Source organism: Camelina sativa, chromosome 6 (assembly GCF_000633955.1).
Source record: "Camelina sativa cultivar DH55 chromosome 6, Cs, whole genome shotgun sequence".
Taxonomy (NCBI): domain Eukaryota; kingdom Viridiplantae; phylum Streptophyta; class Magnoliopsida; order Brassicales; family Brassicaceae; genus Camelina; species Camelina sativa.
The window spans coordinates 19,635,631-19,657,145 of record NC_025690.1 but is presented as its reverse complement, the minus strand read 5'-3'; the positions used below and the strand labels follow the sequence as shown (position 1 = coordinate 19,657,145).

Genomic DNA, 21,515 nt, shown 5'->3' with positions numbered 1-21,515 from the left:
AATAAACCCATATAGAGAAAAAAAAAACTCTAATGGAATAATAATGATCGGTGATGCGTGAACGTAATAAACGTCTAGTCAACGTGTCGTCGTTTTGGTGACATATGCAAAAAGATTACAATTTGCTCTCTCTCTAGTTGGCACATCTGACAATAATTAGGTTCCTTCCTCCCAAGTTCCCCAATCCAATTATATATTCCAACTAACTAGGGAATATACTACATATAAATTCAATTTATATGATAGTTATGTTAAAAATTCAATTGGAGTGAAATTGAAACAGATAATAATAATATACTACATATCTGTCAGAACCCAAGAATAAGAAAACAAAAGAAATAAGAAAAGCGTGGCTGGACGACTCAGCAAATTCGTCTTCTTCTTTCCATAAAAATTAAAAATCTTTTTTTTTTTTTTTTTTTTTTATCTCATAACTAATCCACTTCGATTCTTCTTCTTCTTTTATAAAAAAAAATAAAAATAAAAAAAAAAGTTGTGGGTTTTTTTGTGGTATAATATATTTCTATCTAACTTGTGTTTAAAGATTCCTGAAAATTAAAAGGTGAGACCTTTCTGAATCTGATACGTATCCTATAAAATCTCGAAAGAAAAGCTGAGAGAGTTTTCAAGAGGTTTTATAATTCCGGTGTGAGAAACCCTTTTGATTTTATTATATATCTCCGGCGTCGAGAGATGGAGAATTGTAATGGTGGGATCTCAAACGGTGACGTTTTTGGTATCTCTTTTGGTATCTCTTCCAAGCGTGAGAAGCTCATTATTGATACAGACCCTGGAATCGGTGAGTGAGAGCTTCTTTGCCCTGTTTTTTGATTAAGTTTTTAGTAAATGGATCTTAGATGATTTTAGTTTGAGGGATAGAGTAGGATTTAGCCTCAGAAAGCTTCCAACTTTGTTCTCTAATCAAAGCGAACATTTCTCTCTTATATCTGTTTATCTGGGATCATTTAGTTGGAAAAAGTTTGGATCTTTACACTCCAATGCTTTGTTTGATAGAAATATTTAGAGGAAAAGTGTTATTTTTTTAGTATGTTGACTTTTATTTTGCAAATGAGTTTTGATTGTGGTAACAAGTTTCTTTCAATTGTAAAACCAATTAAGATCAGTTCTAATGATGTATGATTTAGATGATAGTATGGCGATAATGATGGCGTTTCAAACACCGGAGCTGGAGATATTAGGATTGACTACTGTGTTTGGCAATGTTACTACACAAGATGCTACTCGTAATGCCTTACTCCTGGTATGTATTGTACAATGCTTCATTTCTTCACTCATTACAACTTCTTTTGAAATGTTTTGGAATGTGTCTGTGATCTCTTTTCATTGTTTATGCAAAAGTACAGTGTGAGATTGCTGGCTTCCCTGATGTTCCTGTCGCAGAAGGTACTTCTGAGCCTTTAAAGGTACCATTTTTCTCTCCTCTGATAAAGATTTGAACCTAATTTATGCCAAGATCTTTGATATGGGAATCAAGTCAACCCGTTTGTGACTTTATCTCGAACTTCTGGCTTTGGTGTGTGTTGATTCAGGGTGGAATTCCGCGTGTTGCTGATTTTGTGCACGGTAAAAATGGACTAGGAGATGTCTCACTTCCTCCTCCTAGTATAACGAAATCTGAGAAAAGTGCAGCTGAGTTTCTAGATGAGAAGGTCTCAGAATTCCCGGGGGAAGTCACCATTCTAGCCCTAGGACCTCTAACCAACCTGGCATTAGTAAGAATCATAAACCCTTCCTTTAATCTTAAAATCGGATTTGTGTTTTGACGATTACAAGTTTTTTTCTTGTTTCAGGCTATCAAACGTGATAGTTCATTTGCTAGTAAGGTTAAGAAAATTGTTGTTCTTGGTGGAGCCTTCTTTTCTTTAGGAAATGTCAATCCTGCAGCTGAGGCTAATGTAAACCCTCCTCCCTGTAACCTCTTCTGAATCTTCTGTCAATGAAAAAGAAAATGCCAGTTTCATTTTTGTCGGTCTCTGCTCTGTGTGCAGATATATGGTGACCCGGAAGCAGCTGATGTTGTGTTTACATCTGGAGCTGATATCACTGTTGTTGGTATAAACATCACAACTCAACTTAAACTATCAGGTGAAGAAGCTTCTTCGACCCATCTCCTTTAACATATTGATTCCGTATTATAAAAGCCTGTAAAAAGTAAGTGTCTGTTTTTAATCTATTTCAGATGATGACCTCTTAGAGCTGCGCAACTCCAAGGGGAAACATGCTAAATTGTTAAGCGATATGTGTGAATTCTACAGAGATTGGCACGTCAAATCTGATGGTGTTTACGGTAAGCAAGAAACTGTGATCAATCAAACATGCATTAGATATTGCAGTTTTTGATTCAAAAGTTTTGTTGTTCGCTGGTTTCAGGAGTGTTCCTACACGACCCAGTCAGCTTTGTGGCTGTCGTACGGCCTGATCTATTCACATACAAGAAAGGTGTCGTTCGGGTGGAAACTCAAGGGATATGCGTTGGCCACACGCTCATGGATCAAGGCCTCAAGAGGTTTTTATAATCTGATCTTCTTCACAAAATAAGAAAAGCACTTGAAATCTTTTTGACATTTTACAAAATAACGGTTTTGATCGGAACTTGCAGATGGAACGGAAGCAATCCGTGGGTAGGATATTCACCGATATCAGTGGCTTGGACAGTCGACGTAGAAGGAGTTCTGGAATATGTGAAAGCAAAGCTGATGAAGCCATAAAAAGATGAGTTCCAAGTCACAGTCTCGTTTAGAATGTGTGAATATTCATTTGAAAATGGCATCATCACATTCATATTCTTCTGGTTCTAACTTGGATTTCAATTTCATCCTCTGTATTTGATCTGTATAAATGGTGCCACGTATATTGGATTTTAAAAAAGAAACTAATGAATGAAAACTATCTTTGTTTCTTTCCATCAGTCTCTCTCTGTCTCTCTGTTATTATCGATCTTATGAAAAGTTTTGAGACTTCTCGGATCAACGAATGTTAAAAGGGTTTGGGATTGTTGCTGGATATGAATTTGATAGAAAAATCGAACTTTGTAATTGCAATGCAATGATCGGAAAAGTAATGTAGTTGACAAGTAAGAGAGAAGGAACAACAAGTCAACAACAAATGTGTCACGTAATGTCCCTGTCCACACCAAAAAAAAAAAAAAAACGTAATGTATGATGACAAGTAACAACAGCTTGTCACAGAGCTAATAAATCACAGCCAAAACTTTTACGATGACAAGTTTCTATATAACTTTTAGATTAGTTTAATACTCTATATTATACACTCTTGTTTTTGATTAGTTGGACTATTTAAAAATACTTATTTCTTAATTTTTACTTAAAACATCATATATTTTGAAACGGAGAGAGTAAATATCTAAAATTATAAATGTTTTTTCATTATGATGGAAAATAAATAGAGTGGGAACATGTGAAAGAGGGTAGACTAAGGAGGAGGAGGATTTAATGAGAGATGGTTATAACAAGTTGGGCTCACGATGCATAATTGTATCTACAGGCAAAAATTGTGGATGATGTTGATCATCATCATGATGAAGTCGGGGACTAGTACTCATGAGTACTTCTTCTTCTACCTCTCTTTTTCCTTTAAATCTTTAAATCGATTTTTAGAAAATAGTAAATCATTTTTTACATCCAAACTATATACAGTAAATAAATGTGTGTATGCATCATCCATCAAGGTGAGCATACTTTGTCACATGTAAAGAGCTCTTGCAAACTGGGTACTGTTGGCAATTTAACTCCATATCTTTTCTTTTTTTTTGGTCGTCGTCCTTGACTCAATAACTTCCTTAAATCATGAGGTCAGATTTTCTTTTTCTTTTTCCCCCCTTTTTCACTAATTTTGAGTAAATGGTATTTAAGATACGCTGAAAAAGTAGTAGAAATTGGATAATTGCACTAGTTGGAAAAAGAAGTAAAAAAGAGAGAGAGAATAAAGGGCTTTGTATAATTAGAGGGGGTTTTGTTTGTCATCATTGGATGCTACAGAAGAAGGTGTTTAATATACTATGAGTCTGGCAGCTACTCCTTCTAATTCGTGATTACCTAAGACCCGTTTTGTCTCCCTTCTCTTATGTTTTTCATTTATTACTCAACTCACTTATACTCTATACTTACGACCCAATTTACAAGATGTTGAAGGTTCTATCATAAGAACTGGATTAAAATGTTTTCAGCTTTGGTCAGACCTTCTCTTTTCTCCATGAATTTTACCTTCTCATTGGCTCAAACACTAAGCCAGACCTAGCCGAAAAAGGTCTTTGAAGTTGAGCTAGACCATGCACTTGCATGACACCTCTACATATATGCAAAGTATTACAATATTTAATTTGTTTCTTGATCTATATAACGTTTCGAGTTAGTTTTATAAGCAACTCTTACAAAACCAGATGCACATTATTGATGATAAAAATTGGTTAAATCAATTATTTTAATTTATGCATTCCCTACTAATTTTCATGCACTTTTTAATGTATATATATCATGCACGTAAAAATTTAAGCAACAAGATCTTTACACTTTAACGAGTGCAAAAAAAGAAGAAAAAAAGATAAATCTTTACTTTAACGGTGTGACCACTTATAGTGTTCGACACTCCCGCATGGGTTCAACTCTAACATCAATCACCTCTTGTATATATATGTCGTTAACCATTTTTGTGTTCACCATATGTTAATTATAGTTTCTTAACGTATGATCACTTGCGTTTCCCATGAAATCATCTACTGACCGTAGCAGAAACAAATGCACTTTGCACATATGACAGCCGGTGATGCATCACACGCGTGAGTTCATGAAGAAACCTACTAGGTAAGCCAATTTAATATCATCTGTTGATTCAATTTATCATATATCTAGTATCCGCATTAAAAAATAGTGTCCTCTTATAAATATAATTTGGTGATCATTTTAAGGGAGAGGCTGATTCATCCAAATTGATCCTGAAGTCAAATCCAATAAACATTTTCTCACATTTTAGTGAGATAAAACACTGAAAAAATAGTAATAACAAAACACTGAAAACACTCTTAACTTATATGTACGTTACGTACGTAGCATCCCCATCATGTTATATATGCTTATGCCATATTTTCTATGCCCTTTCCGTACCTCTTATATATGATTCGTCCCTTTGATAACTTACGTTTACAAATAGATGTGCACTAAACGAACTTATATTTAAAAGAATATTCATTGTGGGACAAATCCATGAATCCACATAACATGGAAACAAAGATGGATTTGTTAGTTGTTACACCTAATGGTTTATATATATATATATATATATATATACTAATATAAAGTAGCGCATGTGCATAAAGATACAATTTTGCACGATATATAGTGTAACACCCAGAGAGCAAAGCTAACACGATGCTTTCTCTTTATATTCTTCCTTTTCTTATGTATTAACTCATTTTATATAACCTTTTTTTGCCTTTTGTGAAATTAAATATCAGTAACCATAAAAATGTGTAGACAAAACAAAACAAAGTGGAACCCCAAAATGCAGGGAGAAAGCGCAATGCTTGAATTATAAATTCTAAGGATAAATTTTTATTTTGTTTTTATATAATTAATTTTAAAACTTAGGTAGCTTGTTTGGTTGAAGATTTGTTTAAGAAAATTGAGTACACCTTGTCCCGTGTTTGAGTTTTAATTGATGTTAATAATTTAGGCCTTCAGAAGTATTAGTAGTATACTAACAGGAGCAGAACAAAACTCTAGAGTACTATATACTAAACGAAAAAAAACTTATATTCCACCATATTGATATATTTTTCTAAATTTTGCATGGCAAGTTACAAAACACCATTCAAAAAAAACATGCATGATTTTGCTCTGATTTAAGAAAATTTTCAAACCGTCTATGGACAAATATGCAGAAAAAAATGAATCAATAGAAAGTGTATATATGAAATTAAAAACTGAAATAATTTTTGTAAGTATCACATATATAAACTGAAAGTGTATAAACGAATTCTCATCATTAATTTGTATTATATATTCATTTGTGTGCTATGTATTTGTCACCTGCAAAAAGTGGCTAAAGAGCCCACTCTATCTCTTAATTAATATACTTCAGACCTATGTATATCATTAGTGCTCCACCCCACAAAATCTTTATTAAATATTCGTTGTATGTTTTTTGAAAATAGAAGATGTTATGATAATGTTTCCATGCAATGCAAATGGACGCACTTTACCTTATGGAGACCCAAAACATAAAAAGAAATAAAGTTCTAAAGGGACGAAATGATGACAAATTACAATGATTAAAAGTGGGAAATAGTTTCATACTCACACGATTTAACATACAAGACCATACATTTTGATGTCCTACACATACAACAAATTAATGTAGCATAACTATTTAATAGATAGATATAAGAGTACTTGTTTTTACACAACTATTTATCAAAACATAAGTGATTGTTGAATATTTTTTACAATTTTTGGTAAAGCATTAATACCAACCTTTTTTATGTCACATTACAATCATCGGAACTGTTAAAGATGACTTGTAAAAGAGAAAGGAAATTGAAGAAACATTTTTAAAGGACAAAAGATAGTTTTTAAGGCTAATCATAATTATTCACATCCGCAAGAAACGGAGAGATGCAAAAAGATGAAGAGAAGAACCAAAGTACCAAACCATATGGGGGCAAAAATGTCATTTCTAATTCCCCTAACAGATAATAAGGTGGATGAGATGACTCATGACTCACACACACACACACCTCCCTACTTATTAATTATCATTGCCTTTGATGTAAGCAAGTAGTGCAACCACTATTTATTTATTTTCTTGCTTCCATTTTTTAATTTATTTGCCATTTCAAGACACACATAATAATTATGAGTTCGAACTTATGTTTTGAATTTTAAAGTCATTGAATGCTTAGCACAAAAGGCAAAAACGGAAAACACAATTTACCGTTCACAAAACAGGCACTATATATTACAATACGACTCATTCCGTGAATTAAAATAATAAACGCCAAAAACAAATCACAAGATTTTGATAAAGAGAAAGTAATTATAAACGTGAAAGTGCAATAATTCGTATGATTATGTAACCAAACGAGGTCCACGAGGGACGATATATGGTTAATGAAGCTACATGATGAAGATTTGACCATAAAACAGAAACAATCCACCTTGTAAACTATGATGCTTCACGCTGTGGCACACTCATAACCCATGGAGAGAGTTTTTTTTTTTTTTTTTCTTGGGGTCCCAAAACTTTCCTCATTCATAATTTCTCTCTTTTTAATTATTTCGATCTTTATCTAAATGAAGGGATGATGAAAGGGTCATGAAGAAAAATCGAACACGAACTCACCTTCTAAGATGTGTTATTATGGCTGATGATGAGTAGTGTTGACTAAACCAATATAGACCAAACCGGGATATGAAAGTAGTAAAGAGAGCAATGAAAATGGTCTAAATTGAATAATGAATGATTATGATATGGTTCGAACCAATCCCAAACCATGATTGCGAATCTTTGGGGGACGACGGCCTATATAGCCCTCCCCTTCATCATCATCATCATTTTCACTCAATAACTCGTTTCACCCTCTTCTATAATTACATCTTTACCCTTTCCTTACTACAAAATTACCCCCCTCCTATCTAACACTATCAGCCCAAGCCGGTCTACGTATTTAATTTGGTTTTTAGGGTACCCTATAGACTATAGTAAGTAGTAAGAACTGTTTCTTTAGTTTAATCTTTTTACCACCAACATTATGACTTCCATTTTCGTGCAGATGTCATCTTGGTTAGTGTTTTTTTTTCCTACTACAAACACGCATTTGTGGATTAGTACGAAAACTCGAACTTTGGTATCTTGATCCAAAGGTGAATCTATTCAACCATTGGTTATAAATTTGGAGTTGTAGGATTCACTTCTATCATTTTGATATTGAAATGACATTTATAGAATTATTTGGTCTATGATATCAAAACGATATTACATCACTTGGCGGGTCGGGAATGTACATGGTGAAAAGAGAAAGAACAGCACATCTCATACACCAAAACCAAACCCTCCTCAAGTTTTTTTTTTCTTTATCACTCTTCTCCGATCATCATCATTCACATGACGCAACACAAATCTTTTTTTTTTCTTTCCCTCACAAATCATTATCATTATTTAAGAAAAAAAGACAAAAAAAAAGAAAAGAAAAATATAGAGCTGCGAAATCGGCCGCCATCTAAGCATAAACACAACACAAAGCATGATTGTTGTGTCAGGAGAGAGAAGCATGTCCCCCTTCACTCTCCTCTCTCTCTAGCTTTTGGGGGTTCTATATAAGAGACACTATCTTCATTTTGTTCTCTTTGTCCCTCTACCTTCCATACATTTCATACAATCTCTCTCTCTCCCTTACAACAACATAAACCCACTTCATTTCGATTCTAGTTAAGTCTCTTCTTCCCCTAAAGGTAAATCTCTCTTTCTCTCTCACTCACTCACTCAACATATGGTCGTCTCCCCTCACGTACAAGCAACGTGATTATCATTTACCATAACAACAACCCAACTATTTTTTTTTTTCCTTTAATAACAAACTTTAAATTGTTGGAAAATCTTAAAGCTTTTATATCCTTTTCTTTCAGACAAAGGCAACCAAGTAAATAAACTCTATTTGTTTTTCTTTTTCAAAAACTCTCTTCTTCTTCTTCTTCTTCTTCTTCTTCTTCTTCTTCTTCTTCTTCTTTTCTTCTCATTTTTATTTTACGATAAAAAACCCCTGTTCTGTTTTTTTTGCTTGTACCGGCTCTGTTTTGGTTTTTTTTTTTTTGAAACTTCATCATTATGCTTACTGCATCATCATTACTTTATTTTTGTTCTCATTGTTGTCGTGGCTTTATCTTCTTCTTTATTTCTCTTTTATCCTCGCAACCAAAAAGAGCATGATTGTTCCTCTGTTTGATCATTGATTCTTCTTTAAAGATTTTTTTTTTTTTTTTGACATTTTTGGTAGAAAACGAAATAAATGCGGTCATGATTTTTGCTTAGTGTAATTCCCTTATTAAACGTGTGAAGCTGCACAACCCATGTGGTGCTGCAATGATTTAACTGCAACTATCTATAATCATAACACGAAATCTTTAATAAATCCCTCTTCTTATTCTTTTTTTTTTTTCTTTTGTAACATAATTTCACATTCTTCTTTTTTTTTTTTTTTAAGAAACAGAACTTGTCGAGATGGAGAGGCTAAACTCGAAGCTCTACTTGCAAAACTGTTATATAATAAAGGAGAACGAGAGGTTGAGGAAGAAAGCTCAGATTCTGAATCAAGAGAATCAACAACTCCTCTTCGAACTCAAACAGAAGCTCTCAAATGGATCATCAAACCAAGGAAACAACAACAACAATCTCTCTTCATCATCAAGCTCTGCTTCTGGACATTAATCCTGATCATGGAACAACAACAACAACAACAAAAACTCTTTAGGACAAGATTTGGATTTGGTTAACTAGAAGAACCCTATATCATCCATTTTCTTTTCTTCTATTGGTGTAGTAATGTAAGAAAAAAAAATAGTTAAGAATAGTTTGGTTAGTGGTATTATTATTATTATTATTATTAATTATCGAGTAGTTTTTAAAAATTTATATTTGGTGGGTTCTTCTTTCTTCCTGATTTACTAGAAAAAGGACAGAAGCGTTGTGTGCTCTCTCTGACCTATTCTTCTTCAGTTCTTCTCTCAGGGATATTTTACTTTTGTTTCCATTTATATGTTAGTTAGATTTTTCTATTTTGCCTTTTCATGTGGGGTTTGGTTGTTTAGGACATGGTGGATTCTGGGACTACATTGTCCCTTCTTCTGCTCTTCTCTTAACTTAAACAACCAGTATCTCTTTACATTTTTATTATTATCCCTTTTGTTATTGGGTTTTACATTTTCCTTTATTTTCTTTTAATAAATTACATGGTCTTGAAATAACAAATTGTTAAGGGTAGCAATAAAATGTGACATTGGTTGTAGTTTCTTTCTGTCACAGTTATGTTAGTTAGGAGTTCTATAACCTCAAGGTCCTCAACCAAAAATTTTAAAGTAATATATAAATTGTAAAGCAGTTTGTTTTCTTTTAAATACCAAAAATTATATAAGGATAAACTATAAAATAGTGATAAGGTCCATAAGGGATATCAGAAGATAGGAGAAAAGTGTGTTTAGAAGAACATAAGTACTTGCTAGTTACTACCAAAGTACCAATTTTAAATCACGTGATCAAAGTTGTGTCCTATTGACTGTATTTATTAGATCATGTGCATATTAAAATGTTAATTATTACCTCCTTTTTAAACATTTTGGTTTACGAATGTTCGTAATATAGTATTGATCATCTGATATTAAAATGTTCATAATAGTATTTAGTCTTCAACTTTTTTAAATTATCCAAATATATAAAACTAGTGAATCACTTACAATATAGGGAGTACCGATATGCCTGTCTGAAGGATCACTTTTATATCGTTCGACTGTCCTCGTTGGTCATCCTAGTTGTTTCTAAGGTAATTTACAGAAATTAATTAAAAATGAAAGAGAAAGAAAGAAAGGAAGGAAACGTTTCTAATATTAGGACAACGAGAAACGTTTCTTCGGTGACAAGTGGTGCAATATTATTGGTTTTAGGGGTAAATTTTTTTTGGTCTTCTTCTTTAATTTGTGAGTTCTCTCTTCTATCTCTCTCTCTGCGACAGAAACGACGATTTGTTTCCTTCTCTTCCAATTGATTTCCACATCTGATTCTCAATGGTTTCGCCGTCGATTTGGTGTTGAGTTTCCGCTGAAGCAGACGCAAGGAGATTCCGGTGTAGATCGATCGATTAGTCGGAGTGTTGAACTCTGGATTGGTGAGAAGGTTGGTTGATTCTGAGATTTTGTGTTTGTTTTATGAGTCTTATGAGTTAATCTCTGGAATAGTCAGAGTGCTTTATGAGTTATAGTTTCTGAGTTTGGGATATGTATATGAATTTGTTTTTAGAGCCTTATTTTATGTGGTTTGATTCTGATATTGTTCTTTCATATTGAGATTATAGTTTGTAAAAGAACAAGGAACAACACATAAGAGGTAAATATAGATTCCTTTCATTTCTCAGTAAATCTTGCTTGTGTTTCGGATTGAATTGTTTCTTGCTTGTGTCTCGGATTGAATTGTGTCTTGCTTGTGTCTCAGATTGAATTGGTACTTATCTTCTCTTTCAGTAATTGGTTGTTGGTTGTTGTGTCTTTAATGGATGTCTTTACACAGTTGGTATTAAGACTCATGTACTTGTATTCATTCATTGTGTGTTTGGTGTTAATTTCATTACTAACACCCGACTTGTTTCTTTTAGTTGAGTTCAAGCAAGTCACAGTTAAGGAGAAAACGAACCAACCATTCAACCAACCCAAAGAGGTAAATCTACTCATAACTACTTATGTTTTGAATGTTAAATTGGGTAGATAGGTAAAGAGTAATATTGATTCGGAATTGGTGTGTGATAAATGTAGTTGTTCGGATAGAAACAAATTGATTGCTTTGTTTGTTTGGTAGTATCTATTTTGAGGTAGTGAGTTATAGTATGGCTATTTATTTGGGCTCCTATGGTGTACTTCTTTGTGACTAGGTTGTCATTATTCTTAATTGGTGGTTGTTCTCTCATTAATGGATGTGACTAGGTTGTGTATTCATTGTGTGTTTGGTGTTGAAAATTAAATGTAACTTCAATTAAAGTTTAAAACTGGCCAAAATATTTCACCTTATAAACTGGCCAAAATACTTCACCATATCTTCTAACCAAAAACCCTTCTTCTTTTCTTTCTATATCTCTCCAAATTCCATTTACTATTATGGAGTCTGACCATGGTCTAAATCAGTCCACAAATTTTATGGGACTTATGAATAGTCAGCAGGGGGTGGCTATCCTCAAACCATTTCTTTTGATTCCCTCTATCCAACTATACCTGTTCTGTCGTCCCAAGTTCCTCTCTTTAGTTCCCAAGTCAGTTCCGCGCCTTCCGAAAGTGAAGACACACCTGCAAGTCATAGGGGAAAAAGGAAATAGACACCTTATGATGACCAGATTCTCATAAGCAGCTGGTTAAACAAGAGCAAGGATGTTGTGGTAGGTAATGATCAGAAGGGTGAAACCTTCTGGAAAAGGGTTGTTGATTATTTTTCAGAAAGCATTTCTTTTGATTCCCTCTATCCAACTATACCTGTTCTGTCGTCCCAAGTTCCTCTCTTTAGTTCCCAAGTCAGTTCCGCGCCTTCCGAAAGTGAAGACACACCTGCAAGTCATAGGGGAAAAAGGAAATAGACACCTTATGATGACCAGATTCTCATAAGCAGCTGGTTAAACAAGAGCAAGGATGTTGTGGTAGGTAATGATCAGAAGGGTGAAACCTTCTGGAAAAGGGTTGTTGATTATTTTTCAGAAAGCATTTCTTTTGATTCCCTCTATCCAACTATACCTGTTCTGTCGTCCCAAGTTCCTCTCTTTAGTTCCCAAGTCAGTTCCGCGCCTTCCGAAAGTGAAGACACACCTGCAAGTCGTAGGGGAAGAAGGAAATGGACACCTTCTGATGACCAGATTCTCATAAGCGGCTGGTTAAACAAGAGCAAGGATGATGTGGTAGGTAATGATCAGAAGGGTGGAACCTTCTGGAAAAGGGGATTTTCTGATGACAATGAGAAGATAAGGCCAATTCAGTGTAAACAGAGATGGGCTAAGATTGGTGATATGGTCGGCAAGTTTTGTGGAACATATGCTGCTGCTGTGAGGGCTAAAGTTAGTGGGCAGAATGAGGATGATATAATGAAGCTAGCTTATGAGATGTACTACAACATTTACTAGAAAAAAATTCATTCTTGAGCATTGTTGGTTAGAGTTACGCTATGACCAGAAATGCTGTGAGTTACTTAATGGTAAAGCCCCTGAAGTGAGCAACAAGAGAAGACTCTTTGATGATCCTGCACAATCTTCAGCTTCTCAGACCTGCGGTAACATAGATGAGCCAACCAACAAAAGGCCTCCTGGTAGAGACGCTAGTAAGGCCAAACAGAGGAAGATGCATGCAGAAGCGAAGGAAGGGAAGGCTTTGAAGGAGTACCAAAGCATGTGGGAAATTAAAAAGGAAGACTTGCTTCTGAAAGAGATATTGTCAAAAATGCAAATTCTTGACAGTTTGCTGGCCAAAAAGGGACCTCTTACTCAGAAAGAAGAAGCTATAAAGAGAAGCTGCTTGACTTAGTGGATGATTAGTTTTAGGACATAAACATTGAGAAGCTGTCCTTTATTTCCGGTCATGTTATGTATTGTTCTACTTTTAGGTCATTGTCTTTTGAGTCTGTTGAGTCCTGTTTGAACCCTTTATTTCCGGTCATGTTATGTATTGTTCTACTGAGTACTACTCAGATTTATGTAATGTCTACTTATAAGTTGATGTGTTTATCTACTTCTGTGTACTTCTTTCTTTTAAAATTTCTGATGCTTTTGTTAACTTGTTAATTGTCTGATGCTTTTGTTAACTTGTTAATTGTAATGGTTATCAGGTTCAGGAACTATAGCAAGGTTGCGGTGATGGAGGAGATGAGAGCTTCTGAAACAAACTATAGCAAGGTTGCATCAAAGGTAGATACTCTTACTCACTATGAAACCGAATCACAAGATCAACAAGCTAGAGAAGCTTGTTGCTGAGTTGAGGACGAAGAACAGATTGCATCGGCTATAATGATTTTTTGTTCAAGAACTATTTGTGTTCACATGTTCACATATGAAACTATATCACTATGAAAATATAGCAAGGTTGCATCGGCTATAATGATTTTTTCTGACTATGTGATGCGCTTTTGTTCAAGAACTATTTGTGTTCACATGTTCACATATCACATGAGTTTGGTTTTTTCCTCCACAAGAATACAACAAGGATCACAAGATATACAACAAGGATCACAAGATATATGAAAACAAATAAGTAACACAAAAATACAACATATATAAACACAACAAAGTCTCACGGGAAATTTAACAAAAGAATCACAAGATACACATTCTCTTCTATATATAGCACATCTCTTAAACTCATTCACCATATATCACATCTCTTCAAGTCATTCAAAATTCTCTTCTCAAAATTCTCTTCTCTTGACATCAAATAGATTTTTTCCTTTTTCTATATTTATTTTCAATGGGTTCTTCTTCTCATTCCCATTTTAATTTTGCAAGGGATGATGATCCAAATTTTGAGTCCCATTTTGCTGAAATGTTTGAGAACCATGATCTTAATGAGAAGCGTATGAGAAAAAAAAAACGTGATTTCATTGAAAGAAATCGGGAAGAAAGGCCACAACCGTTTGTGGAATGATTATTTCAGTGAATCTCCGACATACCCTCCCCATATATTCCAACAACATTTTAGAATGAACATGCCATTATTCTTGCGTATTGTCGACCGTCTTACTGCAGAAGATCCTTATTTCCGACAAAGAAAAGATGCCACCGGAAGGCTTGGCCTATCCCCGATCCAAAAATGTACTGCAGCAATTAGGCTATTGGCATATGGTGGCGGGTGTGATACGGTGGACGAATATGTCCGACTTGGTGAAACGACTTCTTGTTTACGTTTGCAACATTTTGTCACTGGAATTATCAATTTCTTTGGCGATGAATACCTAAGAAGACCCACACCAGAAGATCTTCAAAGATTACTCCATGTTGCAGAAGAACGTGGATTTCCCGGGATGGTTGGAAGCATCGACTGTATGCATTGGGTTTGGAAGAATTGCCCCACAGCTTGGAAAGGCATGTATACACGAGGATCCGGAAAACCAACAATTGTTTTAGAGGCGGTCGCGCCATATGATCTCTGGATATGGCACGTTTTTTTGGATCTCCAGGTACTTTTAACTATCTTAATGTTCTTGATCGATCTCCCGTTTTTGATGATATACTTTATGGTCAAGCTCCACAAGTTACCTACTACGTTAACGGCAGAGAGTACAATTTGACTTACTATATGACAGACGGTATTTATCCGAACTGGACAACTTTTATTCAATCCATACCACTACCACAGAGTCCGAAAGCATTTTTATTTGCTGAACGCCAAGAAGGTGCCCGAAAAGATGTTGAGCGTGCCTTCGGTGTCCTACAAGCTAGATTCGCCGTAATTAAAAATCCATATCTTTTATGGGATAAAGATAAAGTCGGATTGATTATGAGGGCTTGTATCATACTCCACAATATGATTGTTGAAAATGAACGAGATGAATACACTCAAGCTAACGTTTCTGATTTTCCACAAGGAGATGATGTGGATCTTTCATATTCTATCGATATGGCTTTAAATATCAGCAATGTGCTGAATGGTCAAATAATAATTCGTGATAGAGAAGTGCATGACCAATTGAAGCATGATTTAGTTGAACATTTATGGACTAAATTTGGAGATTAAATATGTTTAATTAAATATGTTTCTATATTTTATTTCATGTTGTGTGTTATGGTTTTATTTTTTAATGTTTTGTATTTTAATTTTAAATGTTGTATTTTATTTTATGTTTTTATTATTTAAATATGTTTCTATGTTTAATAAAATAATTTTAATATTTTAAGTTAGTATTTATTATTTAAATAGTAAAAAACACCTTAAATTGGTTCTACTAATAATCAACAAAATTTTCTTTCTCTCTTAACAAAGTTTATTCTTCCCTTTTTATTATTAAAAATTGACTTAAGAAACAACTAAGGATCACATTAATGAGGATAGTCTTAGATCACCATGTTAGGTTCACACGAACAAATATTGGAGTACACATCAATTTCTTGACCTATAAATCCAAGCCAGCTTCAAATTTCGTAGGAATGTGGCATAGAACTCACTCAAGTGCTGGTGAGAAAATTACAGAGACACCTACGAATCTAGAAACATAATTTTCGTAACATCTAAGTGAATATCATCATGGTAAACTCAGACTTTGAAAGTCAACTTTGAAAAAATAATCTCCAGAAAATTATTCCGTTTGATGATTACCCATCAAAAATCTCTTTGGAAGGATCATGCAAGACATCATCTTCTGAATCTCTCTGATGTAAGATTATGGACCTCTGTTCAATTTCTAATCATTTGTTTCTCTATTTAAAAAAATTAAATAAATGAATTTTGGCATACTGACAGTGGACAATATAGGTTAGGACTTAGGACCCTTGGCCTTATGTAAGACTTTGTGATGTACATCTTACTAGACCATCCTTCCTCCTATCTTTAGGATTATTACCGAAAAAAATGGGACAATTAGCCACATTGATTTTGGAGACACTAACTCGATTGTTTTTTGTCTAATTACAGAAGTCAATATTTACAAAAGTAAAACTACATAAGCTATCAAGAACATTAGCTTGCAGTAAAAGACCATAATTTAAATACTGTGTGTGTCCAAGTGGAAATTTGAAAACGTAAACTCGGAGGATGTGTTCAATTCCACAAACAATAGCCAAACCAACATGGGCAATCGACGGTTCTGTCATTGTACATGAGAGGCCTTGTTAAAGGAAAGAGAAGTGAGACGAACCCAACCACACCGCCTAAGAACGCCACACTCACCAAACCTGAGAGAAGAACAATGACCATCTTTATAGCTTTATTCTTCTGTATCTGCATTTGTTAAACAAACAACCTTGAAATTATGTCTTACCTTTCCCTCGTGCGTATAGCACAGGCAATCCCATGTAGTTGCAGAATATATGAGCAAATAAAGGAGCAACGAGATGTCCTGTCAATATTACGCAATGCAGGAGACATCATCATCAAGGCCAAATATTAGAAGGGCTTTACATGTAACTAATATAATGCGAGAAATGTACCGGTTCTGATGAAGAGGAAAGATGCATATGCACCAAAAATGACTGTGTAACCAAGCTGAAGACCTGGTCAACGGACAAGTGAAGCTCAGGACTTTATAACTAGCAAACTATTATTATGATTCAAAGATTAGAGTGGTACATACCAACAATCAGTGAAGCCCTGAGATAGCTGCGGTTATGCCTGATGTACATCTCTCTAAAATGGTTCAAGTGGGCTGCACAGAACATACAAAAGTCAGACAAATCCACCAATTTTCATCTCACTGGAGTTGTAAACTGTCATTCATAGAGAGACAACGAAACAAACCCAAGCTAAAGAGAATTGGGCAGAGAAAGATGGCGCTATAAATCTTAAATCCAGCACACAGAAGCAAAGGTATCATACAAGCTCGGAAAACAAGTTCCTCGGTTACTGGTGCCTGCAAATCACAAGAAATGCCAAATCTAACAGACCATAAGTTTTTCGATTTCGTCTTATGCATATGACATTGACAGTTAAGCTAATTAGTAAATTCATGTCTTATGGAGTTTCAGACTTTCAGTACAGAATTGACAGTTAAGGTAAAAGATATGGCCAACAGATGATTACCACGATAAAATTGCGCCAAACAGAAACATTAGAAGCACCTGTCACTATCAAAGCAGGGATTGTTTGGACAAAGCTTTTGATGTTATTAATGGAGCTACACCCTCCACCAGTCTCCTTCCATGATTCCAGGAGCAATAACAATTTCGAGACCAAAGATCCCGCATAAATGAGAGAGGTTAACAGAAGAGGATACACTACTCCTTGCCACTGTTTCATATCACAAAACAAAACATTTTAAGATGGAAAATGTAACAAGCAAACGACTAAACACAGTGAGACAAAGAAATTGCTTACCAGATGATCAGTCCTTACGCCATAAACAGATGCCTCCCAGCTTTTTATCTAACATTACTCGAGCAAACAAAAAAAAGACAAGTTTCAGCGAGTCTTGTATCTAGTTTTGCATTGTACCACAAACACATATCATAGTCATGAATCTTTTAACAAGAACCATGTGAACCATTAACACATACATCAACCAAATGCATATAGTAATCATTTTTCTTCATCGAGTACACAGACACTGCGGCTATCTTGAAACTTATTAATACTATGTAACTAGCTTTCGTTTAGATTTGACTTAGTTCGATTACAGATTCAACGGAGAGTTCAACTTCAAATCGTGAATTGGGACTTCCAGAGAGAGAAGCTTACCGGGAGTACAAAAGCTGTGAAGACGAGAGACGCTACAGTAGAAACAGCCGCGCAAATAAATCTCCGAACCATAAATTCTAAGTAAGAAGAAGCAGACGGGAGACGGAGAATCACGGTGGGAGCATAAAGAATCAAAACATAGAATAACGCCATAGCGACGCAAGCAGACACCGCCATTGGCATCGAGACACTCTCCCCATCGACGGCCATAATCAATTGGGAACGAAGGAGCTCGCTCGCGGAGGAAGCCCCGGCAAAAAAAAGTCACCGGTCTAGTCGAAGTCACCGCTGGTTGAATCTTAAGCCCGGCGGTCTTCAACGAATTACACCCTGCCACGTTATCGAATAGTTTACTGGGCCGATAAAACCCATTGGGCCCTTCAAAAATTATTTTTTAATAAAAGAGGATACAATGGTAATATCATAGAAGACATATACGTCAACAAACCAATTCCGAAGAAGACTAGTGGTTATATCTCGTCATAAAACTATGTAGACTGACGAAACTACCCTCACGCGCCTTCTTCTAAAAGCTGTCTTCTTGTACCTGTACCGCTTCACTATCAAGAAAAAAGGAACTTTTTCTCGCAATTGATCCAAATCGTGAAACCCTAAATTCGAATCTCGTTACTAATTTTGGAAGAAGATGACGAAGGATTTCGCAGTTCCACCAGTAGTTTTCCCTCCGACCGGCGGATCTTCAGGCGGTGCTAATGTCCAGCAACGAAGATTCTCAGCGATTCCGTTTCAACAGCCGCCTCCTTCATCTTCTTCCCAGATCCCTTTCTTGTCGTTCAACATGGGATCCGCGGCCGCTTCATCCGCTACACATGCCGGACCATTCGGCGGCACAATCGCTTCATCATCGTCTTTCGGCGGTGGTGGTGGTTCGCCATCGTTTGAAGACGAGGAGCCTCTGCTTGACGAGCTCGGTATACATCCAGATCAAATCTGGAAGAAGACTAGATCGATTCTAAATCCTTTTAGGATTAATCAAACTGTTCATAAGGATTCAGATCTATCTGGTCCAATCTTTCTATACCTCGCGCTTTGCTTGTTTCAGTTGTTAGCTGGTAAGATCCAGTTCGGTGTTATACTTGGATGGATCGTCGTCTCGTCAATCTTCTTATACGTCGTATTCAACATGCTTGCTGGTCGAAACGGGAACCTTAATCTCCATACGTGTACGAGCTTGGTTGGATACTGTTTGCTTCCGGTGGTGGTTTTATCTGCGGTGTCATTGTTCGTTCCGCAGGGAGCTGGGCCGGTTAAGTACGTGCTTGCGGGGGTGTTCGTTTTGTGGTCAACTAGGGCTTGTTCTACTTTGGTTGTATCACTCGCTGATGGTGGTGAAGAGCATCGTGGCTTGATCGCGTACGCTTGTTTCTTGATCTATACTTTATTCTCTCTTCTTGTTATATTCTGAGTGTCCTTCTGTTATGGCTTTTTTGAATCTGATGCCATTAGGGAGTAGCAAAAAAAATTGCTATAAGATCTTTGGATGTGAGGTTGATGAATTGGGTGGGAATAGCTGCGAAGGTGTAAAGGCTTTTTCTTTTTTTTTTTTTGGGGATAAATTTAGAAAGATGTTTAAGAAGAAATTTGATTCAATGTTTGTGTATCTTTTCACTTGATCTACGAGGTGTTTACTTAAGAATTAATTTATACGATTTCATTGATGTGTTTGTTCTCTTTTAGACATTCTTTTGGCATAGCTTGTTCGGGATTGAATGCGCTGAGCCGATGCAGAACATATTGATTTATTGATAAGAGCTTAATATGCTTCCTTTTGCTTTGTCTGGTATGAAGTTTTAGGAATGGTTTGACACTGTTAGGATTTGCGTAAAACTGTAGTTTAAAGTAGGCGGAGTAAATTATGTTTTTAGATTTTGACCGATGGGAAGTTTGGAACTAAAGACAGTCGAATGAAATTCTGATTAGCATCTAGGAGTTACTTGGTATTGGGTTTGTTCACGAATAGAGAAATAGTGTGACATGTGCTCTTGGCGTCAGTTTACTATCTTAATGTCATTTTCTAGAACTGCCTCTACTTTTGTTGATAGAATTGGCCACATAAAAAAGAGTTGTCTCCATCTTAAGGCACAGTCTTTTAGCTGGAATTCGCTTTGAAATTGAGTATATCAATCTTGCTAGAGCTTAACGTGAATGCTGTTGGGAACCTTTTCTCTTCTTTGCCAGTTATACCTTGACCCAGGGAACTAACTACTTTTGTGTGTTCCACCAGTTTCTCCACAATATTTTTGATTTTTGAACATAAAACAAACCATGTAGATATATCAATGTGATGGATGTACTTGAGAGATGCTCATGTTCTCGAGTACCCGAACAACTAGAAACCAAACTTTTTAAGCGGTTCGTTATATCTTTTATAATGTTTTGCTAAATGAAGCCATTATATACACCACCTAGTTACTCCATTATATCCTATAATATGAAATGATCAACTAGTGATAAACCATTAAACATTCGTCTTAACACATGCCATGTATATACAGCACCGTAAATTGTTAAGTGAAGCGTACTTACCCTCAACCCTTAGTTTTTTTAAGATAAAAGAAACCCTCTAACAACCAAACCAAATCACTCCAACCTTTGACGTTGCCGGCACTGCACTAGAGATGTCTGCAGCTGGTAACAGACAGTTGGCCAGTAAAACACTGCCTGTCCTTGCCGGAAATCTCTTCCAATCGTACGGTGGAGACTCATTTACTGCCTCCAGGTCTATCTCGAACAGATCATCTTCACTACCTTCCTCGCCATCGCTTTTAGGTTCGTTTGGTTCTTGTTTCTCTTCTTCTTCTGCTTCTGTTCCCCAGTTTACCAAACCAGCACGATGTGTCATGTTGATTCTGACTAATTTCCGGTTTAGGAATCTTGTGGTTTATACTTGATTCTGTAGTTATTACATTCTGTAGTTATTACGTATATATAGAGGGTGTATAACGGGAGGAGAAGATGGGTCAGTAGAACGGTCCTCAACGAATCTACAACTATCTTTGTTGGGAATTTTTGGGACTTTCACGATACCTATTTTTATATAAAGAGAAAAGGAAATTCCAAAAGAAGAATAGATGTTGTTATAGACTCCTGACTTGAGAATTATGTAGTAATAAATGTTGTACTATACTACATAAATGTTCACGGTGCAACGGTCGCTGTATGTATTTTTAAATGAGCAACCATAAATGATACATTACTTGTTTAGTTCTATCGAGCTTTTCCTAATACTGTATGTTGTTAGGAGGGAATGATATTTTTTTACTGTTCTCTCTTCTCAGTTTTTACCTTTTGTTTTTGTCCACCCAACAATATAGAGACATATCCACAAACTTTCTAGTCACCAAAACG

General features: G+C 35.5%; 6 protein-coding genes and 1 long non-coding RNA gene across 9 annotated transcripts; 5 read left to right on the top strand and 2 right to left on the bottom strand.

Annotated features, from left to right (window-relative positions):
* LOC104792405 (uridine nucleosidase 1) lies at positions 462–2,926 on the top strand. Its single transcript, XM_010518541.2, has 9 exons — positions 462–799; positions 1,146–1,261; positions 1,365–1,424; positions 1,551–1,733; positions 1,812–1,916; positions 2,010–2,106; positions 2,201–2,308; positions 2,392–2,527; positions 2,621–2,926. Exons 1-9 carry the CDS (start codon positions 694–696, stop codon positions 2,727–2,729), a joined length of 1,020 nt encoding a protein of 339 aa, XP_010516843.1. The 5' UTR covers positions 462–693; the 3' UTR covers positions 2,730–2,926.
* Positions 8,280–9,769, top strand: LOC109133509 (protein LITTLE ZIPPER 4-like). Of its 3 annotated transcripts, none has more exons than XM_019246944.1 (2): positions 8,280–8,486; positions 9,236–9,769. In XM_019246944.1, the coding sequence occupies exon 2, from the start codon at positions 9,253–9,255 to the stop codon at positions 9,457–9,459; it is 207 nt and encodes a 68-aa protein (XP_019102489.1). In that variant the 5' UTR covers positions 8,280–8,486; positions 9,236–9,252; the 3' UTR covers positions 9,460–9,769. The 3 variants fall into 3 exon arrangements, with proteins under 3 accessions (XP_019102489.1, XP_019102488.1, XP_019102490.1); XM_019246943.1 differs by having other exon boundaries at positions 8,285–8,486; positions 9,242–9,769; XM_019246945.1 differs by lacking the exon at positions 8,280–8,486 and adding an exon at positions 8,517–8,674.
* Positions 10,518–13,894, top strand: LOC104792404. Its single transcript, XR_769066.2, has 3 exons — positions 10,518–10,917; positions 11,393–11,454; positions 13,594–13,894. It is a non-coding gene; the product is annotated as an uncharacterized LOC104792404 (long non-coding RNA).
* Positions 14,467–15,494, top strand: LOC104699263. Its single transcript, XM_010414594.1, has 2 exons — positions 14,467–14,842; positions 14,938–15,494. Exons 1-2 carry the CDS (start codon positions 14,467–14,469, stop codon positions 15,492–15,494), a joined length of 933 nt encoding a protein of 310 aa, XP_010412896.1.
* LOC104792403 (CAAX prenyl protease 2-like) lies at positions 16,314–18,474 on the bottom strand. The gene is made up of 8 exons (XM_010518540.2): positions 18,147–18,474; positions 17,787–17,834; positions 17,493–17,699; positions 17,211–17,322; positions 17,047–17,118; positions 16,904–16,966; positions 16,735–16,812; positions 16,314–16,648 (listed from the first exon to the last, which is right to left on the bottom strand). The coding sequence occupies exons 1-8, from the start codon at positions 18,354–18,356 to the stop codon at positions 16,515–16,517; spliced, it is 924 nt and encodes a 307-aa protein (XP_010516842.1). The 5' UTR covers positions 18,357–18,474; the 3' UTR covers positions 16,314–16,514.
* Positions 18,656–19,829, top strand: LOC104792402 (protein YIPF5 homolog). Its single transcript, XM_010518539.2, has one exon. The coding sequence runs from the start codon at positions 18,793–18,795 to the stop codon at positions 19,570–19,572; it is 780 nt and encodes a 259-aa protein (XP_010516841.1). The 5' UTR covers positions 18,656–18,792; the 3' UTR covers positions 19,573–19,829.
* LOC109133361 lies at positions 20,577–21,041 on the bottom strand. The gene is given in 3 exon segments (XM_019246400.1): positions 20,577–20,591; positions 20,744–20,760; positions 20,763–21,041. Coding segments are annotated over 3 exon segments (279 nt in total). The 5' UTR covers positions 21,010–21,041.

Excerpts from the sequence above, each read along its gene's own strand:
- LOC104792405 (XM_010518541.2), top strand. The coding sequence starts at position 694 with ATGGAGAATTGTAATGGTGGGATCTCAAACGGTGACGTTTTTGGTATC. Across the intron at positions 1,734-1,811 it reads CTCTAACCAACCTGGCATTA|GCTATCAAACGTGATAGTTC; the intron begins GTAAGAATCATA and ends TTCTTGTTTCAG. Across the intron at positions 2,309-2,391 it reads CAAATCTGATGGTGTTTACG|GAGTGTTCCTACACGACCCA; the intron begins GTAAGCAAGAAA and ends CGCTGGTTTCAG.
- LOC109133509 (XM_019246944.1), top strand. The coding sequence starts at position 9,253 with ATGGAGAGGCTAAACTCGAAGCTCTACTTGCAAAACTGTTATATAATA.
- LOC104699263 (XM_010414594.1), top strand. The coding sequence starts at position 14,467 with ATGCCATTATTCTTGCGTATTGTCGACCGTCTTACTGCAGAAGATCCT. Across the intron at positions 14,843-14,937 it reads TTGCCCCACAGCTTGGAAAG|GTACTTTTAACTATCTTAAT; the intron begins GCATGTATACAC and ends TTGGATCTCCAG.
- LOC104792403 (XM_010518540.2), bottom strand. The coding sequence starts at position 18,356 with ATGGCCGTCGATGGGGAGAGTGTCTCGATGCCAATGGCGGTGTCTGCT. Across the intron at positions 17,119-17,210 it reads CCCAATTCTCTTTAGCTTGG|CCCACTTGAACCATTTTAGA; the intron begins GTTTGTTTCGTT and ends TGTTCTGTGCAG. Across the intron at positions 16,813-16,903 it reads TTTCCTCTTCATCAGAACCG|GACATCTCGTTGCTCCTTTA; the intron begins GTACATTTCTCG and ends TAATATTGACAG.
- LOC104792402 (XM_010518539.2), top strand. The coding sequence starts at position 18,793 with ATGACGAAGGATTTCGCAGTTCCACCAGTAGTTTTCCCTCCGACCGGC.